Here is a 26155-nt window from a genome sequence, read left to right on the forward strand (position 1 = left end):
TCAACACTCCAGGAAGACGGGAGGGGGGAAAAAGTGGCTAGAAAAGTGTTGAGTATTCTTGCAGAGGAGGGACGTCACAGCCCGAACACAGACGGCAGAAGTAGGAATAGGATCATACCAAGACAGGAGAGAGAAGTTCAATCTGTCACATCAAAACATACAACATTACAAGCAAAAGGACAAAGTGGATTCCCGATGCGACTCGTTAGGGAATATCTGAATGATAATAAATATTATGTATGCATCGTGACCAGTCGCTGCCATAAAGGGTCCGGGCTGAAAACAAGGGACTGATTATGGTTTTCCGTTCTTCCCCCTCTCTTTCTCTCCAACAAATCGGCGGAGGTTTTGCGCACAACCGGGAGGTGCCGCTGACTGACGGCAGGAGGGAATGAAAGTTTGCCAGGCGGGCGGAATATTTTTCGACGTAAACACTTCTTGTTTTGGACACCAGGACTGCGCATTTCAATTCTGTACACATTGCAGAATCTTCTAAAAAATGTGGACATTCACTTAGCCGAGCAGTGACATCGAAATCCACACAGAAATCCTGTTTAAGGCGTATGCGTTGGTCGCGGCGTGACATGACGGCAGTGGCAGATTGACGCGGATATCACGAGCGCCGCTGTTTGGGAGCTCGGCTTTTTGACTTGTCGCGAAGTTCTGCCTCTCGATTGACCTATTTTGAGATATATATACGGCTCGTGTATATATATATATTAATATACTGTTTGTGACAGAGGTACGCTTGGCTTAATTTACGCAGTGCTGCCAAAATGAGTGCAGAGACGGAGCGCAGTGTGGCACATCTGACTCAAGCTCGTGTAAATGTTGCCATGCAGTCTTCAGGATTATAGGCTCAACCCCAGCCTTTATCATCGATAAATGCTCGCTAGGCATTTCTCTGTGTTTTCCGGCTAACGTTCGCCTGAAGAACCGGGTCACTTGGCCTCAAAGAACCTTTTGTTTTCCGGTAAAAAGAAACAAACATTTTATGGTCAGATATCCTGCAGCTGTTGTTGGTTAAACTGGTTGAGGCGGGGACGAGCCAAATGTTTCTCCAGGGACCTCACAAGTTTTTCTCAACTGTCCCTTGAAATAAACATTGTGGTAAAAAAACAATAGCGCAGTCGTATCTGCACTTTTGGAGTACCTATTTTTCATTTTCCTTTTTAGAAATCTTGCAAAAATGTCAGAAAACGCACCTACGCGGAGTCTGGATGACATCGACCTGGCCGCCCTGCGGGTGAGTTACTGTTCACCTGCCTGCACCTGCCAGAGGCCTTCACACCCAAACAAATCATAACAGCCTCATCAGTGCCATTATGGTGGATGAGGGATAGTCCAAACACATCAGCGGGTTTTCACGTAATAATCTTAAAGGTTTACTAGCTCGTGATTGATTATGTTCTGTGAGCAGTTGAATCTTGGACTGCAGTCTGTATTGTGATCTAATAATCCAGGCCTGAAGTGTTTATGTATTTCTGTATGTGTGTATATGTAAGTCTAGCTTTCTCTGTCTCGCGCACAGTTGTGGTTTGGGAGGGCCTACCTTGCAAATAAGTGTTGACACTGAATAGGCTTGCTTTGTAATCTTAGAACAGCGCTCTTATTATATGGGGAATACCCTGCAAAACATTGGTGTAGCTTTCCATTTAGGCGTCACTGTTTTTGTGTTTGTATACAATACAAATGTGATACAATGATTCAGTGGACTGTTAGTTTTAATGTCTTCTAAATTTATTTATTGCACAAAATCTCAACATTCCATTCAGGCCAGATGCTGGAAAGTCTTGGTTAATGGATATATCAGATATTTTTACAGCAACGGGAGAAAATGAGTTGCCCAGTTAGCATGCAGAAGTGGGCAGATTATCATCTTGACATTAATCCAGACTTCATGGCAAGTGTATGATAATCCTATACTGAAATCTGTTGTTGCAGGAAACCTGCTTAGCATGTTTTAGCAACAATTAATATCTTACCTCATACACCACCATTCAAAGATTTGGGGACAGAGAGATTTTTTAAATGTGTTTAAAGTCTCACTAAGGATGGAGTTATTTGATTAAAAAAAAAGTACAAACCATAATATATTCAAAAAGTTTTATTTTTACAGGATTCTGTGATGAATAGAAAATTAAAAAAGAACAGCATTTATTTTAAATAAAAATATAAATCTTTACTGTCACGTTGGATCAATTTAATGCATCTCGTAATAAGTATTAATTTCTTTCTTAAAAACAAATAAACATACTGACCTTTTGAACAGTTATATATATATATATATATATATATATATATATATATATATATATATATATATATATATATATATACATACAGTATATACACCTCAGAATAGATGGCATATGTTGTATACCAGAATAGTAATAGTTCCTGTGTAGTTCATGTGCGAGCAGAAGGCTAATCTAGTCATGTAGCTTAGTGGCATGTTAGCAGGTGGCTAATACAGTGTTTTAGGCTAATTTGGTGAATTCCTGCATATAGAATAAGGAAACTTGTCTGCCATTCACCATTTACCTTAAATTTATGGCACTTATGACCTGTCATTTAGCCTCAATCGAAAGTCTTCCTTTCAAATGACTGATTCCTCTCTGATGATGCATGCCAGACTTTTCCAGTCATTTAGTTAGTTGCCAAGGCAACATTTCCAATTTTTCATTGAATAATTATATTTTACTTTACAGCTTTATTTCAATAAACAAATGCATTTTTGATAGTTTTTGTAAACGATAATAACCCTGGTAGTTTAACTGTGGTTTAGGAATACCGAGGTATGCATCCTTCCTAAACAACTGATCTGAGCTTTGTGGACTGGAAGTAAACCATATAGGACCAAATCCATCCCTCTTTTGACACTTAAGCAGTTAAGTGTGTTAGTGGGGTTGTGAATAAGCCATAAACGTTAGAGCTCTGGCTGTAACTTTCCTTCTGTCTTGTGTGTTGGTACAGTGAGTTCCTGGGCACGGCTCTCCAGGGTGTGATTCGTCTGATATTGGCCCTGGAGAGAGAGAAAGAGCACGATGATTCACTTGAGCTCATTGTTTGATAGCTGTCCTATATAACACCCACATACCACGTCTCTCACGCACTGTCATAGACACACATTTAGACTATCACAAGAGGTCAGCTCTCTGGCCAGAACTGCACACAACCGAGGTGGTTTGTAGTTTCCTTGTATTGTTTTTGAACTTGAGATCAACCTGCTCTCCAGCTCACCTGTGGTCATCTCAGTTTCCGTTCTTGTAAGGATCACTTTTAAATAACATTAGGCTTGCCAGAACATCAAACTTGGCATAGAAGTAGGTGAACTTATTTGCTAGTGCCTGAATTTTGTAAAATCATATTTAAATTTCTATTACATAATCATAACAACAGCCATTTGATGGTTGGGTTGCTTATGTAAATGAGACATGAATGCTAATGACATCATACCAGAAACCAAAAAATTAAATAGTAATGATCTAAGCTATTGGGTAAACACAAAGTAATGAATATGCATGGCTAGAAAAATCTGACAGATTTAACAGAAGCTTGTCATTGGCTGATGAATAAACTGTAAAACCAGCTGTCGAATAAAGCAGCTAAGAACACTTGTGCATAAAGCCAGATGTTTGCTTCTACACTGACAAGGAGCAAATCTTTCTTAATGTTTATTGGTGTCTGCATTCATGAGGTTGCAGGTTAATGATGTTACTTGATCTAGTAATGCTTAAATATTGATAACCGTATACTGGATCTGATGGGCATTATCCCTGGTCAGATAGCTGTATGCTGTTCAGAATGTTTCCTCAACTGTTTTCATTTTCTAACCTTAAGTTGGTTTATGAGGGTATTTTAAGTATGTGGCAGATAGTACTGTAAGAACTCTAGCTGTGTTAGCTTAGTTGCACATCCATGAAAGAACTAATACAGTTGCATAATCAAATAATGATGTTGGAGGTTTAACATGCATCATACTTTACTATTTTACAGTTACAGTTTGTATTCAAATGTTTTTTGTACACTAATTTGATTTGACTTTATTTTTCATATGGGTTTTTCAGAGAACATTGGCATATATTTTCCATTGCTATGCTGCAGTGTATGTTCTGTCCTGTAACTCATCACACTTTTATGGACATACACTGACTCATATTTATCTTGTATTTTCATTTTAAATTCTGTTGTTTCACAGTCTTTGAAAAGCCAGAGACAACCTTTTCACCACCTGACCACTGTCGTGCCTTTCTTAATTTGTCCTCCTTTATTCTCCAGGGAAAGCCTTATTATCTGTTTATCATCTTATTCATTAGCTCATTTATTCATTTCACTGCTGCTTAAGTGCCATCTCTCTTTCTCCCTGAGACAGATGCTCTCTAGAGTATAGACTAATTTCCTTTGATGATCATTGTAAACTCATATTGAATATTATTAGGGGAATAAAATATATATTCTGGATATGATATTTTATTTGGTTTTATAAACTCTTGTTTTTTTGTTTTTATACTGTTTGTGTTTCTCATTTCCATTCGGCCTCTTACTGATGTTTCAAATAAATGCGTGTTGCTCGCTTACAGCTCGCCACTCCAGATCTCTTTAAGAGAGAAGGAGAGGAAGACATAAAAAATAGAGATGAAGAGAGAGTGAGAGAAAAAGATTGCAGTCGTTGGAGGCAGATGAGAGCAAGATGATCGTGGTGTGTAAATGTGTGTGAGAGCTAGGAAGAACGTTAGCCTTGTCCACCCACAGAGCTGTACCGAGGCCATATTGAATCACACTGTGTGTGTGTGTCTGTGTGTGTGTGTATGTGCTGTGCTGGCTGTTTTTAACCCTCTACTCATTCTAGGTTTTGGCTGCACTCTCCAGCTGAAGCCTCACATAAGAGGTACATAAAGCTGCTAGAGAGTTTCGTAATGGTTCTTAATACACGACAATACCGCATAAATCCCCTTTTTAAAGCCATGGGTTTGTTAAAACATGACGCTATGTCTTGTTCTCAATGGCTGAGCAGGTAATGGTTTTGTCATTGCCATCCTGAGCCATTTGTGTAAGAGAGAAAAATAGTCTCTAAAATAAGCTTGATTGAAGACATTAAATATTTCCTTTCTTGATCATTGTGCACCTTAATGTAATTTCCATATTTTTCACTGAGAAAGAACAGCGTGTGAATTTCTTACTGACAAAACCCAGTGCAAATGCACAAACTCAGACGTTTCCATCGATGTTAGCTTTATTTCATGTCTAGCAGCATTCTGAAATATCCTACCACAATTTATTAATTCTCAAGCATTGACACAAGGGAAATATAACTCAAAATAGCAAATTAATGTATTTTGTATATATTTTTTTTGTAGGTTTTATTTTTTCTTTGACCTTGACATTTTTATTCATTTCATCATCGCTAATACCTGACCCCTTTCTTTCAGATGACTTTAAGCTCATGTTCAAATCACTGTCCTACTTTTTATTTTCTTTCTCAGTAACCCTTTTCACTTGGATTTGTGTCACAATAGAAAAAGAAATGATCTGTCACTACTTCATTGATTGAATGATTCTGATTCCTCTTAAATATTCTGGTTACCTAATGGAATTTGAACAGTTCTGTTAATGTATTTCAAGAATAAATATTGGGAAGAACACATTCAATTTTTTATTTAAAAAAGTTTTAATGGCACGTTCTATTGAAGGTAACTCTACCATCTCCTTGTTATTGCCAGACTAATGCAATAAGTACACATCAGGTATGTTTAGACTGCTTTTTGACAGTAAGTTTTTCAAGCGGTGGCATCAGCATTCACATTCTTGCGTAAAATGTTTCTGGTCTAAGCCTCAAGGTTTTTAATAATTTTTTTTTTTTAGCATTAGACAAAACTATTGCACACTAAATCCAAATCATCTTCACTTTGGAGGTTTTGCATGACTGAATGATTTTACCATTCTAAAAATGGTCTTTCTCTTCCAGGACCCAGCAGGAATCTTCGAGCTGGTGGAGGTCGTGGGCAACGGCACCTACGGACAAGTGTACAAGGTGAGACCGATGCAGGGCGAGAGGAAGAGTGACAGCAGTGTTTTGTTGGGAGTAAATGTTATCCTATTGTTACTCGGCAATAATAGATGGCTCTTCAGATGATAAATAAAACTCCCATTTATGCTCTTAGAAGAATCGAGTTATGAGCGATGAAGGGTTCAGTGGGAGATGGATTAGAGATGCTGCTGTTGGTACATAAGTAACAGAGGACATAAGTGGTTTAAAGCAGTTGTGTGCTTGTGTACTTGAGCGTATGTGTGAGAATGTCATTGCACTCTCAGCGTGGTGCAATAACACACAGAGTAACTCTGATCACTGCAGCTGTGCTCAGACCTGTCAATACTCGCGTTGAGATGAGGGGAGGAAGCTGACAGAGAAAATTGAATGAAGTACAGACTGAATGCAGACGAATTTGACTCTTTTTCATAGCTAAATTGTGTCATTTCCTCACCGCTAAATGTAACCAAACAGAATCTCCTCATTTTTTATTTGTCCGTTAAACCGATATGCCTGCACCAAATGCACTTCATTGGTTGAACCATTGGTTGATTATTTGGTTAAGATATATTATATATATATATATATATATATATATATATATATATATATATATATATATATATATATATATATATAAAATCATTCTTCAAATGACTTGCATATAGTCTGCATATTAAGCTGGAAATGGTATAACAAAAATACATGCTTTTAAGAAACACGTCTTTATTCTTACAGGCTCATGTAGTGATTTTAACCCTACAGACCTCTGCAATTATTGCAATGTATGACATGAGCCTTCTTTAAAAGTGTGTAGGGTGTAATTTATACTTCAGGCTGTATTGTTTGTAAAATGTGTTGTTTATGATCTGTAGTGAGGCTATAGTTTATGTACTTTGTATAATGAGTGCGTACTGTAGGATGTGGTGTATTAGTAGTTTATGGTTAGTGGTGAGATTGTGAAGTAGTCTGTCCATCTTAGATTTAGTGTAGTTTTAAATATGTAGTTTATAGACTAGTTAATTTTAGACTAGTGTACTAGTGACAGTACAATGTGACATTTCTTTAAGTGCTGTTTTACTACAGTAGTTTTGAATGATTCAATAATATAATGTTAAATATACATAATTTACCTTTATTTGAACTTTTATCTGATGAAGTTTTTGGAAGTAATGTTCAAATGCTTGGGGTCTGTCAAATATCTTAATACTTTGGGAATATGTTTGTTAATTAACCAAGTTTATTTGACCAAAAATACAGTAATCTTTTTAAATACTATTACAGTGTATTTTTTTTTTGTCATAAATTTCTGTTTTATATTTCAATATATGTTATCACACAGTCCTTTGGAAATCATAACATGCTAATTTGGTGTTATTATCGAAAACAGTTGCTGGTTATGATTTTTGTGGAAAACTTGAAAATCTTTTTTTTTTTCTGTGATTAGTAGAAACTTTATTTATTTTAAATAGCAATATTTTATAACATTATAAATCTTTACTGTCACTTTGGATCAATTCAATGCCTCCTTTCCAAATAGAAGTATTAATAAAAAATAAAAAACAATCATACTGCCCACATCTTGTGAACTGCAGTGTATATTCATAGATTTTCTTCTTCTATTCCTCACGGTCTCATATTATCCTAAATTAAGTATGCTATATTGTAGGATGATTATGGTGTATAAACAAATTAAGTGTGTAAATGATTCATTTCTGTGCTACTTGCTAATTAAATTATTTCTGGCTCAGGGTCGTCATGTTAAGACTGGTCAGCTGGCAGCCATAAAGGTCATGGATGTGACTGAGGAAGAGGAGGAGGAAATCAAAGCTGAGATTAACATGCTGAAGAAGTACAGTCACCATAGGAACATCGCCACCTACTATGGAGCCTTCGTGAAGAAGAGCCCGCCTGGACATGACGACCAGCTCTGGGTCTGTGCTTCCTCAAACTTGATCTCCACCGTAACCTGTGATTTCTAACCTGCTAGAAAGTCCTGCCTCCATCAAGACACAGTGATAAATTATAGCTGCACTCTGTCATTAGTGGAGGTGGACCTTGTTGATCTGGAAAAAATAGCCTGAATCAAGTTGTAGTTTCATGTAAATTGAGTTTGTTTTTGTTTAGTTGGTGATGGAGTTTTGCGGTGCTGGCTCAGTAACAGACTTGGTGAAGAACACGAAGGGCAGCTCCCTGAAAGAAGACTGGATTGCTTACATCTGCAGAGAAATACTGAGAGTAAGAATAATGAATTTACCATGAAATCAAAATTGACATTTCTTCTTTTCCTTCTTATATATATATATATATATATATATATATATATATATATATGTATGAAGAGTTCAGATGCAAAAGTCTCTAAGTGCCATCTAAATTTTCATCTAAAATTAGGAATTTTATCAAGCTCCTATGCTTGGGTTGAGTCATTTTATTTTAATGGCAATGTGCGAGTCCTTTTCCAGGCTTTTAAAGTGAAATAACTGAACATAAATATAGGAGCCTGACAAAAATCCTAATTTTGGATGAAAATTTCAGATGGCACTTAGAGGCTTTTGCATCTGAACTCTTCATATATGTATATTCCAGTGCTTATTATAAATGATTCATGTTTGCTTGTTTTTTTTTATTTATTCATATTCCCTCATAATCTTAAATCAAAAATGATAACTTGCCCTATAACGACATCTCTTCTCTGTTGACATGCTCTGGTTCAAGTGGGGGACAATAATTCTTTCTTTCAGCAACCTGTATATGTCACAAAATAGTAAAAAATATGATAGGGCTGCACGATTTGGGGGAAAAAAATCTTGTGATTTTTCTGATTAAATTATTGCTGTGACTGAATAAAAAGAATATAGAAACACTTGAACACTTGAAGGGATTGCACATGAAAACAGTAAACGCACAACATGACAGTATGGTTTACCTGTGTTCTTTTACCTGTGTTCAAGTCATCTTGGGTATTTCCATAATAATAAATAGTAAATGAATAATCCAATGCTAGTTTACAAAGCATTTATTACAGTTACTGCCTCATAGTGTGATAAGAAGCCACATCAGATCAGAAATTGAACTTGATTGGTGTTGTGGAGTAAAATCATGTTATATGTTCTCTTTTGTTGGACAGCATATAAACGCTTCTTATTAAGTTGGTGAGGATGTTTGATGTGTTGCTTTTTGAGATGCACAAACTCGCAGCGCATGCAGAGATGAGCAGTTTCAATAATTCCCTTGCGATTCAATAATCACATCATGCCAAATAGCGATTACAGTTTGATTTCGATTCATCATTCAGCCCTAGAAGATGGATCACAACTTCCATTTCACACCAGATTTAAAAATATACTTTACATATCTGACACATGACACTGCAGCCTTACTTGAGTTGATCTTTTAGTTTCATGTAATTACAAGTAATGTTGCACAGCCAGTAAACGCTGTCTCTCTGCTTCTCAGGGTCTGTCTCACCTCCATGCTCATAAAGTCATCCACAGAGACATCAAGGGACAGAATGTACTGCTTACAGAGAACGCAGAGGTTAAACTCGGTGAGTGAGATATTTGCTTGTCACACTACGAAAAACAGAGTCTGTCATAAACTTTGTTTTTGGTTCAGGGCTGTCTGATGTGGTGATATTTGATTTGCATAGCTCTTTTTTGTGTGTTTGAGTGTGTGTGTGTGTGTGTGTGTGTGTGTGCATGTTTTTGTGACATATCAGGACACAACTCTGTATAATGACATGGGTATGACACAGGTATTACATGGAGAGGGTGACTTATGAGGACATAACCCACTTTTTTGTTTTTTTGAGAAAGTAAAAATGCAAGTAAAAAAGTTTCCTGTGAGGGTTAGGTGTAGGGTTGGTGTGGGGCCATAGAATATACAGTTTGTACAGTATAAAAACCATTATGCCTATGGGATGTCCCCACACACGTGTGTGTGTGTGTGTGTGTGTATTGTCTAGCCTATATCCTTTCTGATTAGAGAACATCATCTTTTAACAACTAGAGCAAAGCACCGAAGCATATTAATATAGGCCTGACACCATGACAAAAATATCTTCACACCACAACCTGAGGGAGAGTGTGGCGGAAGTGGAAGAGTGTGTCTGCATGTATGAGAGGAAAGCAATTAGCATAGATAAATATAAACATTTGGCCTGTGCAATACGTTTCAATAGACTGTTTGTAAGCACGAAGTGTCCTGAAATATTACAGACTCTTGATTGCTTCCTCTTTTCTCACTCTCTCTGCAGTGGACTTTGGGGTGAGCGCACAGCTGGATCGTACAGTTGGTAGAAGAAACACTTTTATTGGCACTCCATACTGGATGGCCCCTGAAGTCATTGCCTGTGATGAGAATCCCGACTCCACCTATGATTATAGGGTAAAATGAGCTTCTAACTGTTGATGTACCCCACTGTTCAAAAGTTCTAAACTTTTGAATGGTTGTGTACACCTGTGTGTGTGGGTCAATAAGCACTGTCAATTTTAATAAAATGACGTTTAAACTAGGCCTAATTTTAATCGCTATAAAAACCTTTTTAAATGTGATATTTAGCTTGGTCACTATTTAGTGAAGTGATACACAATACGAAACTTTAATTTTTTCTCTCTGCTTGGTTTGAATGTGTGCCATCACTTGGTTTCAATGAGTACAGAAGAGGAAATGGTTCCTCTGTATTGCTATTTAGTGGAAACATTATTTTGTTTTCCACTTTTAAGCTCATAAAATGCATTAATACAAAATAAACAGTGCAATGATTTGTTAACATTATTCACTTTTTAAAACTGATTCTTTATTTTTATTTGATACAAAATTGCAATTCCTCTATTGATTGCATGTGTTTGTGTGTTTATTTACTTATTTTTAAATCACATCAGTTGTACAATAGCATACTGTATGTCTTTTTTTGTTGTTGTTTTACAACAGAGTGATATCTGGTCTCTGGGAATCACCGCTATAGAGATGGCTGAAGGAGCACCTCGTAAGTACACTGTGTTTACTGATGCAGCCTCACATTACAGTGTGGATCCTGGCCTTTTTATGAACAAGAACATATACCTTATGTATATACTTTATATTAGTCCCTCATACCAGCTGCATTATACTTATATTGAAGTCATAATTTCAGTTCCTGTTTTAAATGAATAATCAAAAAAAAAGTTGAATTAATGCGTTTGCCCTCCACCATTACTGCTTTTACCATACTATTTACACACTTTGGACTGAAATGCAAACGGAGTTATATTGTAAGCAGTGATAGCTCTTTAAAACACTGCTCAGCCAATCCAAATAGACAGCCAGAAATGAAGGCCCATTTACAGTAATTCTCAGTTAAAGCTATATTAATGTTGAAAGTAATGGATGATAGCTTTTCAGGATGTCAACTTATTTTTAATTATCCATACCAACTCCTCACAAAGCATGTATATGTCTTTATGAGGTAAAAGTTCTGTTTATTATAAGTGCACCATTGTTGTCTGCCGTTTTGAATGCTTGAGCTCTTTAAAGTCAATTGGGTTCAGATTGGCTGTCAGTGTTTTTCTCACTCACTGGTTGAAAAAAAAATTATGAAAGTGATTCCATCCAATGGTATATAAGAAAATTTGTATAAATTAACGTTTCATGTTTTACAAAGCAAGCAAACAAACATACAAAAATACTAAACCTCCCTCTTCCCAATTCCTTTTATGCCAGTTAAACAAAAGGCATCATAAAAAAAAAAAAAAAAAAAAAAAAATATATATATATATATATATATATATATATATATATATATATAATGTATGTATATCTCAATACTTAATAGATTACTCCGATTTATTTTGTGATATTTTGCACTCCTGAAAAAGGAGATCTGAGGTGGAGGTCGATCTGTGCTCAATTGTCATAACTTATGCAGCACAACACTTAGTCATATTTTCTCTCTCACACACACATTCACACGCTCACACGGACAGTGTGTAGCAGCGACCCAGTCACCGTTCCTCTTGCGTTCATGAATTATTGTCACCTCTTGAGTCAGTTAGTCTAATAATTGGACACATGGGTGAAAGAGTCTTTTATCAGCGTGTTTGATTCCTCTGCTCTTTCCTTCAGCATTGTGTGACATGCATCCCATGCGAGCTTTGTTCCTTATCCCACGGAACCCACCTCCTAAACTGAAGTCCAAGAAATGGTGAGGACACACCATCTCAGCCGTTATTTTAAGATCAAGCTATATTTTCCTTCTTCCTTCCCTCCCTTTTTCCCCTTGTCTATATACAGGCACTGCATACTTATGAGCACTGCAATCCATATAGCTTCTCATATGGGGTTTCCTTGTTTAATAATGTTTCTCAGACAGCAGTTGCAGTGTTTTGCTCTTACACCCATCTACATTTCTACAGATATAGCGTGCTTTGTATGACAAAAAAATGCTTTCTCTTTCTTCCTTAATTTCATCTGGGGTTTTTTTTTCTTCTGTTGGCTAGTTGTCATATATTGGCATGCTGTGATTTAGTTATTTTAGTCCTTCTGGTCAGAGCCCTGCCCTTGAACAGCTGGATATAAGAAGTAGAGATGGAGCATATTTTGAGCTGGGATTTAAAGGCAGCCATGTTTCAGTTTACTGCATTGTCTTGCTAGCAAAGATGTGTAACACTCTGCTTCCTGACTGTTTAAAACAGCCATTTTTCTTTCTTTCTTTTTTTTTCTTTAAAATTTTATATTGAAAGTTATATAATCAAGGATGAGTTTTTCTGTTTTAAAATGTTTCATTCTATGTTTTGCACTGCTTAAAAGTAGATTAAAGAAACTAATGCTTTTATTCAGCAAAGAGTGCATTAAATTGAAAGTGACAGTAACATTTATAAAGTTACAAATTATTTCTATTTCAAATAAATGTTGTTCTTTTGAACTGTTTTCAAAAAAGTTAACCAACAACTGTTTTTATCATTGATAATAAAAAGAGATGTCTCAAACACAAAATCACCATATGTGACCCTGAAGACTGTAATAATGGCTGTTGAAAATTCAGCTTTGCCATCACATATTTTCAAATATAAAACCATTATTTTAAATTGTAACAATATTTCATATTATTTCTGTTTAAGAGCATAAGAAACTTCTTTCAAAAGCATTAAAAAAATCCCAAAACAAAAATGTTTTTTTGCAAAATAAACCAGTTTTCTATTTACAAAATGTTTTACATTTTAAAGTATTAATATATAACTGTATAACTGTTGCATATAGTGTAAAGTATTGCTTATTTATCAGTCATTTTCAGCTCCTTCTAACGGCATCTTGCAAGAATGTCACAACTTATTTGCCCATTTTCAACACCATTTCATCTGTTAGCCATCTGAGGTGACCTAGAATTCACAGCAACAAGAATTCTATATATAACAGAAAACCCTGTGTTTTCATGGCATAAAAATACATTTATTTTGTCAAGGAGTGATGTAGTGTCAATGCAGCACTTATCCAATAGATCAAGTAGCTGTACCACCAACTGGCCTGAAAAGCTTTTAGGCATTCCCTATTTTCCTGCTAATACATTCATATCTTTACTGTCTCTTTCAGGTCAAAAAAGTTCATTGACTTCATCGAGGGCTGTCTTGTGAAGTCCTATCCGAGTCGTCCATCCACAGAACAGCTGCTGAAGCACTCGTTCATCAGAGACCAGCCAACTGAGAGACAAGTCCGCATCCAGCTCAAAGATCACATTGACCGCACTCGCAAGAAACGCGGTGAAAAGGGTATGTGTATGTATGTTGTTGCATGTCTTCACAAATAATTAAAGACAAGAACAGTAGAGCTTTATCAATTCCAGAAACTTTTCTGTTCCACATTTTCTGCTGCAAGTGTTTAATAATTAATCCAGTTTTTGAATTAGTTTTTTTGTAAGAGTTCAGGATAGATGCAGGGGCTCTTCTGGGACTATAGATTATGTATCCATCCATCCATTGGCACGCTGGAGCTCTGTGGTGGAACAGAATGTTTAATAAAGTTTGTTTACTTGCCTTTGTGCAGTGAGGTCACTAAAACTCCCATCCAATCAGAGGTCTTCTTTGACTTGGCCCGCAAAAGTGGTGCTTGCCCATAACTCCCGTAGCGGCGAGTATGTCGTGAGATCTTTGGTCAGTAGTGTAATCAAATACTACTCTTGTGCTTGAATTATGTTTCTTTTTGGATATGAATAACAAGGAAGAGCTCAGAATGGAAGCATCAAGCCAGCAGCCTTCAGCAGTGTTATTAGAGCACATACAGTATCAGTTAAGAAAGAGTGCAGATGATTTAGACTCTAAAAGTGCTGCAGTCTGCATAAACTGTGTTTAGCCATATTATATTAATGCCTAAAGCCTTCTTGTTATTGTCCTGCCCTCCTCTCCTTCTTTCATTCTCTCTCTTTCTCATTTTGTCTTGATTCCTCTCAGAGGAGACCGAGTATGAGTACAGCGGTAGTGATGAAGAGGATGAGAACAGAGGAGATGAGAGAGAATCCAGGTAAACAGAAACTTTTTGTAGAAAATTAACCTGTTAGTTAAATGATTAGACTTGATTATACTAGGAGATAATTGACTTGGAACTTGACTTAAAACTACTGAATAACTGATCTGAGACTTGAGTTTTAGAAAATTAACCTGTTAAACTATTATACTTGATTATACTAGTAGATAACTGACTTGCAGCTCTACTTGAACTACTAGATAACTGAACTGTACTTCATCTGATTTGGCAATTTCACTTGAGATTAGATTCAAATTGGTAACTAAATTTGCTTGAAACTTCACTTAAACTAAAAGATAACTGACTTAAGATGACTAGTTGATAACTGTCTTGAGAATTAAACTAGTCGATAATTCGCCAGAGACTTAACATAGTTGATAACTTGGATAAATGATAACTGACTTGAGACAAACTAGTAGATAACTAACTGGAGACTTCAATTAAACTAGTAGATAACTGACTTGAGATTTGACAAACTAGTAGATGACTGATTTGAGACTTTAATTGAACTAGTACATAACCTAATAGAGACTTTGCTTCAATGAAATTATCTTTTGATTAAAAAAAAAAAAGTACGAGAAAGGATTTGAGACTTGAGTTGGACTTGTCTGTACATGTCTGAATGAGTCAAGAGTACAGTAGGTAAGCTTTTGTTTGTTTGAGGCGGGACTTTCCTTTTTGTCAAAACATGACTATTAATCTGCTATTTATAAAAAAGTGATTCGTTATTTTTGTAATTGTGGGTAGAAGTTACTCTTTCACTTTTAATGAAATTGTTTAGGGAACTATTTTATCTGTGTAGATCATTGCTGTTAATAGTGCTCATCGTCTGCTGATTGTCATTAACTGAATGTTACTGTACATTTCTGCCATGTGTCCATCAATTTGACATAGTCAGCACTGATAAGCTGCTACTAAATATATTGTAGAAACTTAATTTTCTGTAAAGCTGCTTTGCAACTATTTGTTTCGTGGAAAGCACTATACAAATAAATTAAATCGAATAGATGGTCCCTCCGTATAACTCAACATGGATCAATCCTTTAATGCACATGAGTACATGACACTGATGTCCCTGAGAAAGAAATGAACATACTGCACAGTCCTTCCTCAAAACCACAGAACTTTGTCTTCACTGTCCAACCTCTACTCTAAACTCTGTTTATATCTGCTAACTCTTCTTGAATTCTGTTTATTTCTGTCTGAAGCTCTATTTTGAATGTTCCTGGTGAGTCGACGTTGCGGAGGGATTTCCTGCGGCTGCAGCAGGAGAATAAGGAGCGCTCAGAGGCCTTAAAGAGACAGCAGGCGCAGCTCGCTGCTCAGCGCAGAGACCCTGAGGAGCACAAACGCCAGCTGCTGCATGACCGGCAGAAGCGGATAGAGGAGCAGAAAGAACAGAGGCGTCGCTTGGAGGAGGTATGCGTCATACTCGTGCGCATTAAAGTTACTGAACATGATCCTTTTCTAACAGGAATTACCGTAATAAGGTGAAGAGTGCCAATCATGTAAGGGGTCAGTATATACAAAGTAAAGCTTATTTGTAAAGATTATTGTGATAGTTAACCAGAAATGAATTAAATTAGAAAGTATAAGTGTCTGTGACCCGTTAAAAATACTAACATTTGTTTCCCGGGGATTAATTTTACAAAAAGCAGCAAACAACAGAGAGCGGAGAAAAACATAATAAAGCTAAGCTATGTATAGCGAATAAATAGGCCTATACGAGAAATATATATTTTTTTCCTGAATAATAAATTATGAGAATGAACGAAAAATGCAGTTTCTGTAAATATTGTGCTGCGCGAAAGGAAACCAGACGGCAGAAAACGGCATCCTATTTTTCTTTAGGCTTATTTTACGCACAAAGATTTGTTTTTATTGTGAATGTACACAAATAAAGGCAAACCGTTTACAATTCTGATTATCTTTATGACTAAATGGAGAAGTTGATTCCACTGTTAGAAGGAAAAACTCAAGTGATTGCACTGGCGCTGCATACGCGCTCACAGTTAAGTTTTGCTATCTTGACAATGCAAAAAATGTGATTATTGCAATGCGAATGAAGAAGGCTATAATAAATAATAATTTGGCATTCAAATAGGCGTAAATCCCAAATATGGAAACATTTGATTTTGTGTCGAATGAGAGACCCAGTGTTGGTTTCAGTTTCGTTTTAGCCTAAATAAATTTGTTTTGGCTTGTCGTTTATGTTGCTGTAACTTCTTATGTTTTTTTAAATAGGCTACTGTTAATTGTAATGATTTGTTGTGGAGTGAGGGGAACTAAAATGGCATAACTATGTTTACAGTATAACAATGTTTGTTAACATTTTGAGTCAGCATTAGGCCCATTTCTGAATGAAAAAATAAAATGTGACTTATTAATAGGCTACGTGATGCGTTTTTTGTCTAAAAAAACAACAAAAAAATGTATACGTGTAGCATATATTAACCATGCAGCAAACCTTTTTAAATATTTTGATAAATAATTGAAAATAAATAAATGACATTTTAAACCATTTAACTGATTGTATTAATTGGTCAAAATTCTTAATGGTCAGTTAGTGGTTAACCGGTAAAAATTAACAACCCTAATACATATAGGTAGATTTGAGAGAGACTAAATGAGTGAGAACTATTGTGCAAAGTCAAACTTTTAATTGAATTAGTTCGAGTGGTCATTGTCACTGAATGGACACAATGGCTGATTAGCACTGCATTAGCTGAGTGAGACATGGGGTGATGAATAGGCCACAGCTCAAAGGAGTGTGTATTTATGTACTAAGCATCATAAGCCATTATATTCATGTCTGCCTTTTATTACTCTAAGAGAGATTTTCAAAGTCAAGCCCCTTACAGCTAAGCTAATTAAATCAAGTCCATGTGGGACCAAGACATGTTTGCGGGGGGCTACAGAATACAGCACTAAATCAACTATTCTGAAATTCTGACACCACCTCATAAAAATATGAGAAAATTGGCTTTAAGTACTATGTTCTTGCATCAAAAAATAAGTACAATGTACTTATGGTTGGGATATGGGCAAGGTTAGATGTATGGTTAGGTTTAAGGACGGGTTAAGGAGAAGGGGATGGGTCAACAGTGTAACTATAAATGTAATTACAGAAATTAATTACAGATGTAATTACATGCAGGTATTTTTAAATACAATGAAAAAGCATGTATGTACTCGATAAGTGCATTGTATCAAATTATTAATTTAAATGTAAGTACATAGTAGTTAAGGCTCCTTAATGTAAAGTGGGACCATATTTTCATTTAATAATACATTACTATAAAAAAAATTTGGGGTGTGTGTAGTTATACTTTTATTTATATGTATATGTTATTATTTATAATATTTTTATTGTATTAAATGCTGTTTTTAACTTTCTATTAGAAGAATCCTTTAAAAATGTATTTTTAAAAAACATTAAGCAGCACAAGTAATTTTAACAACGATAATAAGAAATGTTTCTTGAGCATTAAATCATCATATTAGAATTACATTTCTGCAGGATCATGTGACACTGGAGTAATAATCACAGGAATAAATTACATTTTAAAATATATTCAAGCATATCGAGTTGTAAAAATTTTTACACAATATTACTATTTTGACTTTTTTCCCAAATATTTAAGAATCTTACATACTCCAAACTTTTAAAATGTAATGAATAATAATAATAATAATACACAATGGACTGTGTCATTGATCTTCCATCGAAGCACATTGAATCTTCTTTGGATCTTCTCAAATAATGTTTAGAGAACATGATCAAGTTTTACACAAACATGAGTTTACATTTAAACAAAAGTATTTGATTCAGGTTTTGACAATTCAGATTTTGTGTTGGGAATGCCAGAATTTAGGCTTGTTGTCCAAAGTTACACACTGGAAATGCCGTCTACAGAGTGCCACCAGCACACAGTATCTAGCCACTAACTTACTGAACACAGCACCAATGTGCTCTGACTCGCCAATATCACTATATTCACTCTCTCACAATCATGCTGCCCAGTTTCTTAGTCACTTCATCACTCTGGCTATGCTACTTGTACTCTCCCCCTTAATTTCCCCTCTTAAAAGCATTAGATGATTTTTAGCAACAGGAAGGCTCTTATTATTTCAGCCAAATATATTATAGTGACTCACTCACTCTTTCTCTCTCTCTCACGCGCACACACAGCAACAGAGAAAGGAGAGAGATATGGTGCGGCAGCAACAGGATAAAGCTCCTCACCGGAGACTCGATGACATGAGACGAGAGGAGGACAGGAGGATGGCAGAGAGAGAGCAGGTAACCAATCAAAGCCAAAGAACTGCAGCCGGCCGGCCAATCACAGCAGAGCGTGAGTGTTCCACTCAGCTCAGGCCCTGGAATGTCTGTAGAGTGGTTGCCATGGCAGCAGGCTCTCAAACGCAGTGTGTGTGTGTGTGTGTGTGTGTGTGGGTGAGCTGTGTGCAGCCCTACATTCAATACAATTCAAACTGACAGAAACACAAAAGACCAATCGACATGAATTAGTGCACAGTGTGCCACAGGACACACTCTTCAAAACGACCTCACATGTACATGCCTCACATCACACTTCTGTTGTCCTGCTTAAAACAACCGCATACGCAACACATTCCTCGGAGTGACAGGAACCACTTGTAAACACTCGCTGCATGCCATTTTAAGATTATAAGCAGTGTGATGTTACGGCTCTACCGCGGTAGGTGAATGTAGCGCGTGGAACAAATCTGTTCACTCCGTGTCTTCAGCCATTTTAAAAAGCCTATCAGGAACACTTCTTTAAAATGTCTGCCTCTTTCTACAGAGGCTGCACATACAGGTGTATTTGTCCTCTCCCTCAAATATCGTTTTATTCCATCCTTTTGAGTCTATTCCGATCTGTCTCTTCCTCCTCCACTGCTCCTCATTTCTCTCTCTCTATAGGAGTTTATAAGACATAAGTTGGAGGAAGAGCAGCGGCAGTTAGAGATACTGCAGCAGCAGTTACTTCAGGAGCAGGCATTGCTCATGGTAACACACATCTTTCTTTCACTTACCTCTGTTTCTTTGCTCTGGTCTTGTCAGTCCTCAGCCAGTTTTGATGTGTCTCATGTTGCAGAACTCCTAAATAGTGTTTTAAATGATCAAATGACTGCTGGTATCAGAGTGGGGAATTAGGAACAGATTGTTTTTAAAGGGATGGTTCACACAAAAATGAAAATTGTCATTCTAGCGCCATTTCGGAGATTATCCACTGAACGCAAACAGCATATGTTCTGTGTCAGCTGTGCAATGCAGATATTTTTTCTGCATTTATTTACACTTTGAACTTTAAATGAAAACAACATATCCGTGTGGTGTGGCTGACACAGAACAGCATACACTGTTTGCATTCAGTGGATGCTCTCCAAAATGGTGCTAGGGTAACGTGGAGGAGATGAGTTGATGAATAAAGTCATTATTTTAGTTTTCTTTGCATACAAAAAGCATTCTCGTAGCTTCGTAAAATTACGAGGTTATGGTTGAACCCCTTATGTCACATGGATTATTTTACCGATCTCCTTTCTACGTTTCTGGATGTTGATCATGTAAGGACCCTTGCTGTCTATGGGAGGGTCAGAGAGCTCTCAGAATGCATAAAAAATATAATAATTTGTGTTCCAAAGATGAACGGATAACTTACAGGTTTTGAACAGAATGCGTCACATGAGGGTGAGTAATTAATGACAATTTACATTTTTTGTTCAACTATCCTTTTAAATGTTTTGGAGCACGGTCTTCAATTATTTTATGAAAAAATGCATTGAAGGAAAATACAGTATTAAGTTAACCAGCTTGATCTTAATGTTCCATTGACCCTCTCAAATTAAAATAAAGCAAGAAGTAAACTTAAAATGTAATGTATATGCAAGTATATGACCTTGTAAATAATTAACTATGTTAATGACTTTGCAATGAAAGCATTAAAATTAATTATATAAGTACATTTAAGTTTAGTATGGTACTGAAAATGCTGCCATATAGATAAATTCTTGAACAGAAAGATAAAAAAAAAGAAATCTTTTGTGACATTTATAAATGTCTTTTACTTTCATTTTTGATCAGTCAAATGCATTTTTGCTTAGTGTTTATTTCATTAAAAAAAACACTGAAACTGAACCCCAAACAGGGGATTTTTGGGTCCTGGAGTAGTATAAATCTGATTTAGAGCCCTGTTCTAAAGCAGAAGAACCTTTACTAAAGTGAAACTCCTCAAACTTGGCTCATTTATGTGTCAAAGCCCTGTGTGTGTGTTTTAGTCAATGCTTCATGAAGGGTTGATTTGATCCTTTATATTGCTTGGATTAGTTTAATTTTAAATTTGCAGTTTAATTGGGGAGACAATCAAAATATCAATATGCAACAACATGACACAATTACACACAATAATAACATATCTGTGTACCCAATACAATATGTTTATTTTACAAATTGTTCAATTGCTTTAAATCTTTCAGGAAAGAATGGTACAGTACAGCTAAGGAAATGTTTTCCTTCCTTTGCTCAGTTTAACACTAAACACTGTACCGTGTAAAACTCAAATAATCATGTTTTGTGTGTAATTGTTATTCATTCATAATTATTTCCTTTGCATGTTGGGAAGGGGCATATGTTTGTTTGTGTGTGGGGGGGTATTTATGCATGTGACAGTGTGCTGTGCTATGTAAGGTTTTTTTTTTTGTGTGTGTGCCTGAAATTCCAGTTGTCACATTTTGCCAGTTAAAAAGGTATTAATTGTTTGCTCATATGTAGGAGTATAAACGTAAACAGCTGGAGGAGCAGAGACAGTCAGAAAGACTTCAGAGACAGCTGCAGCAGGAGCATGCATACCTTGTCTCACTCCAGCAGCAACAGCAGCAACAAGACAAGAAACCACAGATGTACCACTACAGCAAGAACCTAGAGAACAACAAACCATCCTGGGCTAGAGAGGTACACATGCAACCTGCTGAGGATGGCTCTCTGAACTGACCTGAACTGACCTGTTGGAATATAAACTCTTATGTTTGGTTTCTCAGGTTGAGGAGCGCAGTAAACTGAACAGACAGGGCTCTCCTAAAATCTGCACTACAGTGTCTGACACCAATATCCAGTCGCGTTCAGAATCAATCAGCCAATCAGGAGCCGCACAGACCCCACCTATGCAGAGACCTGTGGAACCACAGGGTGGGCAGGGAAAGGTGTGCAGCTTATCATTTATATTTTTTTCCCCCTTTGTAAATCAGAAAGATTTCAGTTTGGTAAACTCAGTAGTCATACCTCCAAAACATTGATACAATTATTAGAGCTGTCAATTAAAGTACAGTTCAGAGTGTTTTTTGTTTTGTTTAAAATATTATTAAATATGAATAAAAACTGACCTTAAACTTTTGAAAGGATAACAATCAGGAGGAGGATGCCATCATTTCTGTTCTTTAATGCTGCATGCTCTGGCTAACTCTTTACTCTCTCTGTTTAATGACTTTCTTTTTTCTTCTCTTTCTTTCTTGGGGCCCACTTGCTTCCTCTGTAATCCTCCATCCTTTTCGGGAACTTCCTCTTCACTTGCATATCCTGTGCTGGATCTTCTACCTTTCTATGCTGCCCATCCTTTCTTTGCATGACACAATCCTGTTTCCATTTCTGCACAACTGCTTTACTGATCCCCACTCTTCTAAATCCCTTTTGTAAAAACACCTTGACTTATCTCTCACTCTCAAAAAAATTAATTAATTTCACTCTCCCACTTTTTTTGTTACTCGTCTCCACTCCTTTTCGTTCATCTGCCATAGTTCCAGATGGCGCACCTGGTGCCGTTAAAACCGTATGCCGCTCCTGTCCCTCGCTCTCAGTCTCTTTGCGATCAGCCCACTAAGACCATGTCCGCCTTCCCCACCCAGGATCCCTCTCCCACACCCACAGCTCGTCCTCTACACTCCAGAGAACTAGTCCGTCAAAACTCTGACCCCACCTCAGAGACCCCTGCCCCTCAGTCTCGGCCAATGAGGGATGACCGGGGACCCTGGATCCGTCTTCCTGAGATTGAACAACCTCCTAAAGTAAGACAAAATAATCATACAGGTTTCGTAAAACTCATCAAGATTGGGCACAAAAACAGCATGTAAAAATGGACAAATGTAAACAGTGGTTGCATATATCATGCTTATTAATGTACAGTTTTCCTTTAATTCCTCACCCCTTGTCTCTCTTTTAGATTCCCCAGAGAACAGCCTCCATAGCCACTGCACTGAACACAAATCTCTCCTCCGGCATCAGACACCCAGTTCGAGCAAGGTAACATACATACACACACATCCAGCTGTTACACAAATGATTTGACTGCCCTGACTCCTGCACTGTGTGTTCTCTCTGTGTCAGTAATCCTGATCTGAGTCGCAATGAGCGCTGGGAGAGAGGAGATAGCATGAGCATCATGTCCAATCTGCCACAGACCGGCTCTCTAGAACGACACCGCATACTCAGTGAGTGTTGTGTAGTTCAGGTTTTGCCAACACTGTGGCGCCACATCTCCCTGCAAGGGTAGTACAACCTGACATGACCTATGTTGCAGGGACAACAGCTTAGTTACCATACTAAATAATGTCTTAATCAGTCCCTCAATGATTTTGTGGGTTTTTTTAAATCATGGAATATAAAGTTTTATTTGCATCTGCATTCATTTTTGTCTTATTTCCACAAAGCTTCTTATAAAAATGCTAATTTGAGAGTGAAAAAAAAAAATTAGCTAATCAAAAACTCGGAGCCAAAACACATTAACCAGTGTTCATCTGTTCTCCAATGCCTTGTGCATGGAGTACCAGGACCACAATGTCAGTGATTATGTTCAAAAATATTTACAGGTAATTATATGTGAAATCCTGGTGGGACTGCATAGACTTTTAAAATACTTGTGTTAGCAGATCGAAAATATCATTATCTCGTAGAGAAAGATCAAATCTTTAAATCTGACAAACTTTTTGATTCATAAATAATAATAACTTAATTTTTTGGGATATACTGTTAAAAATAAAGGTTCTTTATTTGCATATATGGTTCTATAAAGAACCTTTAACATCCATGGAACCTTTCCATTACACAAAAGGTCATTTTTTTACATTATTGAAATGTTTTTCAGAGTCTTTGAAGAAGTTTTGATGAAAGGTTCTTTGGAGAACCCAAAATGGTTGTTCTGTGGTGAAAACCCCTTTTTGGAGTCTTTATAATTACTGCAGACAAACCCTACACTCTTAAAAATGAAGTGTATGTAATGTTGTTGCTGGTTTATTTCAGGCTCATCCAAGATGGATTCCTCCCCCACCCTTTCTCATGAAGGCCGACACAAACCAGGAGAATCCCGAACCTCATCCAGACCCAGCAGACCAGCGGTGAGATGCAGACACACACATTCACACAAACATGAGAGTAGCATGTAAATACACTCGTGCAAAAAGATTCCAAAATCATTCGCCTGTGTCTTGTATAGAATGAACACACTGAGCTTTCCTCTAAACACTAACCTCTGTTCCTTAACATTTTCCTCCTCTCCCTTTATCCTTTCTCATCCCTCTCTCCTCTCATTGATCTCTTTTCCTCCCTCTTCCTGCCCTCAGAGCTATAAGAGAGCAATAGGAGAGGTCAGTGCCCGTATCTGTGTATCAGCATGACGTCGGTCTGTGTTCTTGCACGATTACATCATCTCGCGATGATGTTCATGTGGATGAGGCTAAATGTTAAATGAACTTTGTGTTTTCCCATTACATGCTGAAAGTTATTAATCATTAAAATGTTATTCTGGGCAGGGCTGTGGGCAATGTAACAAATATTAGTGATAATATCGGAATAATTTTGACGACGACGTAAAATTTGAAAATATCAGGAATATCGAATATTTCAAATTCAAGCATACTTTCCTAAAAGAGCGCGCCGACTGTCCAAAAAAGGAACAGTTTACTGCGGACTGCTCTACGCACCTGTACTACGAGAGCTTTCATTAGAGCGGTTGCCAGATAACACAGTTTAAATCCCCGAATCAGAGCTTCACTGTTACAAGGATACATTTTCTATCACTAACAATCTAGAGTTTAGCAATCTAATGAAAGCGTCGTTCAGCCGGTCTGTGTTCAGTCATGAGATCTCGACTGTATTGTTTGCGATTGTGATCGCTGAATAAATGCACTTACTCGAACGCTGATGTTTGAATAGAGAAACAATAGACTATGGCCATTTGGAATTACTATTAGGGAATTTCACTGTTATATTTACCAGTTTTCATAATATAGACAGTGAGTGCAAAAGCCTTTGGTATTCATTTATATAGATTTATATATAAGAAATTGCTATGTGCTTCAGCAACTAGCTCCCCATCTAAGAGGGTTTTTAGTGTTAGTAGGAACATAGTTCCATGCCACAGAGCTTATCTTAAATCCACAGACAGTAGACAGACTTGTGTTCTTAGCTAAAATTTTAATATCTCAGTTGCATAGTTTAACTTGTGAATTACATGCACTAAAAAGTTGACAGAATGCACTTTGTACATGTGTTAATTTAATAAAAAGCAGTAAGTGATCACTTGGTCTAGATTTATTCCAACTGCTTAAATTTGCTGTTTAATCTAAATAGATTTTGTTGTTGTTTTTTTAAAGGGCAAAAGAAAATGTTTTTTTTTTGTATTATTTAGATGCAAATGCAAACATATCGAGATATATATTGAATATCGTAAAAATTTTGACAATATCGAGATAACATTTTTTTTGTATATATATATCGTCCAGCCCTAATTCTGGGTAATCGCTGTATAAATCACATGATTCAAGATATAAAAATATAAAAGCTGTCAATCGAATTAATTACAGTACATGCGTGATATGCTGATGAATTAATCAAGTAAATCACAATTAATCACATATACTATACTACCGTTCCGAATTTTGGTTTCAGTATGACTTTTTTTATTATTATTCTTTTATTAAGCAAAGATGCATTAACTTGATCAAAAGTGACCGTAAAGCCTTGTATAATCTATTGTATAAACTCTGTGTATAAACTATTTTGAATTTTTACAATAAATTGATAATTTATTAATTTATTAATTAAAAAATTAAGATTAGTATAAAGTGAGCATAAGAGACCAAACTCTTGAACGGTAGTGTATAATTTCTGAATAATGCAATGATGACCCCATTGACTTTGATTCTATGGACAAAAAAAACAAAACAAAAAATCGAAACATCCTCTAAAATATCATATTTTGTCTTCACCAAAGAAAGCAATCATTCATTTTGGGGTGAACTATTCCTTGAAGAGACATTCACACAGGATGTGTTATGTACATATTGGACCATTCTTTAGTGTCTTCCGTCTGTTGTCCTGTTGATTTCCCCTGCACACCAGTCCAGTCCACAACCACTAGCATCTGTAGAAGGACAGTCCCACACTCATGGTTTTTGTGTGACCACATTTACCCTCCACAGCCAAGATCCCAGGCCCACACACACACCACACCCTCCAAACTAGATAGCTTTTAAAAGACAGGATGCATGATTCAAATCTTATGATCTGATTTAATCTGGAGAGATCCAATGTGAATGTAATGATGACTATGGAAATGT

The 26155-nt window shown here is 36.5% G+C and overlaps 1 protein-coding gene across 3 annotated transcripts in view; it reads left to right on the forward strand.

Moving 5' to 3' along the window:
- Positions 1-26155, forward strand: part of mink1 (misshapen-like kinase 1) — a 34608-nt gene continuing 8453 nt past the window's right edge. The window contains exons 1-20 of one of the 3 annotated variants that reach the window (XM_059550398.1): positions 1-1246; positions 5969-6034; positions 7783-7965; positions 8159-8269; positions 9491-9581; positions 10290-10420; positions 10967-11021; positions 12137-12215; positions 13601-13776; positions 14455-14524; positions 15736-15946; positions 18720-18830; positions 19473-19559; positions 21321-21500; positions 21587-21748; positions 22340-22606; positions 22762-22841; positions 22926-23029; positions 23838-23932; positions 24158-24181. In XM_059550398.1, the coding sequence (XP_059406381.1) occupies positions 1190-1246; positions 5969-6034; positions 7783-7965; positions 8159-8269; positions 9491-9581; positions 10290-10420; positions 10967-11021; positions 12137-12215; positions 13601-13776; positions 14455-14524; positions 15736-15946; positions 18720-18830; positions 19473-19559; positions 21321-21500; positions 21587-21748; positions 22340-22606; positions 22762-22841; positions 22926-23029; positions 23838-23932; positions 24158-24181 (2340 nt within the window). In that variant the 5' untranslated portion in view covers positions 1-1189. The remainder of the gene's footprint in view (positions 1247-5968; positions 6035-7782; positions 7966-8158; positions 8270-9490; positions 9582-10289; positions 10421-10966; positions 11022-12136; positions 12216-13600; positions 13777-14454; positions 14525-15735; positions 15947-18719; positions 18831-19472; positions 19560-21320; positions 21501-21586; positions 21749-22339; positions 22607-22761; positions 22842-22925; positions 23030-23837; positions 23933-24157; positions 24182-26155) is intronic. The other 2 variants (XM_059550400.1, XM_059550399.1) reach the window with 2 other exon arrangements.

This window comes from Carassius carassius, chromosome 5, assembly GCF_963082965.1.
Source record: "Carassius carassius chromosome 5, fCarCar2.1, whole genome shotgun sequence".
NCBI classification, from domain to species: Eukaryota; Metazoa; Chordata; class Actinopteri; order Cypriniformes; family Cyprinidae; genus Carassius; species Carassius carassius.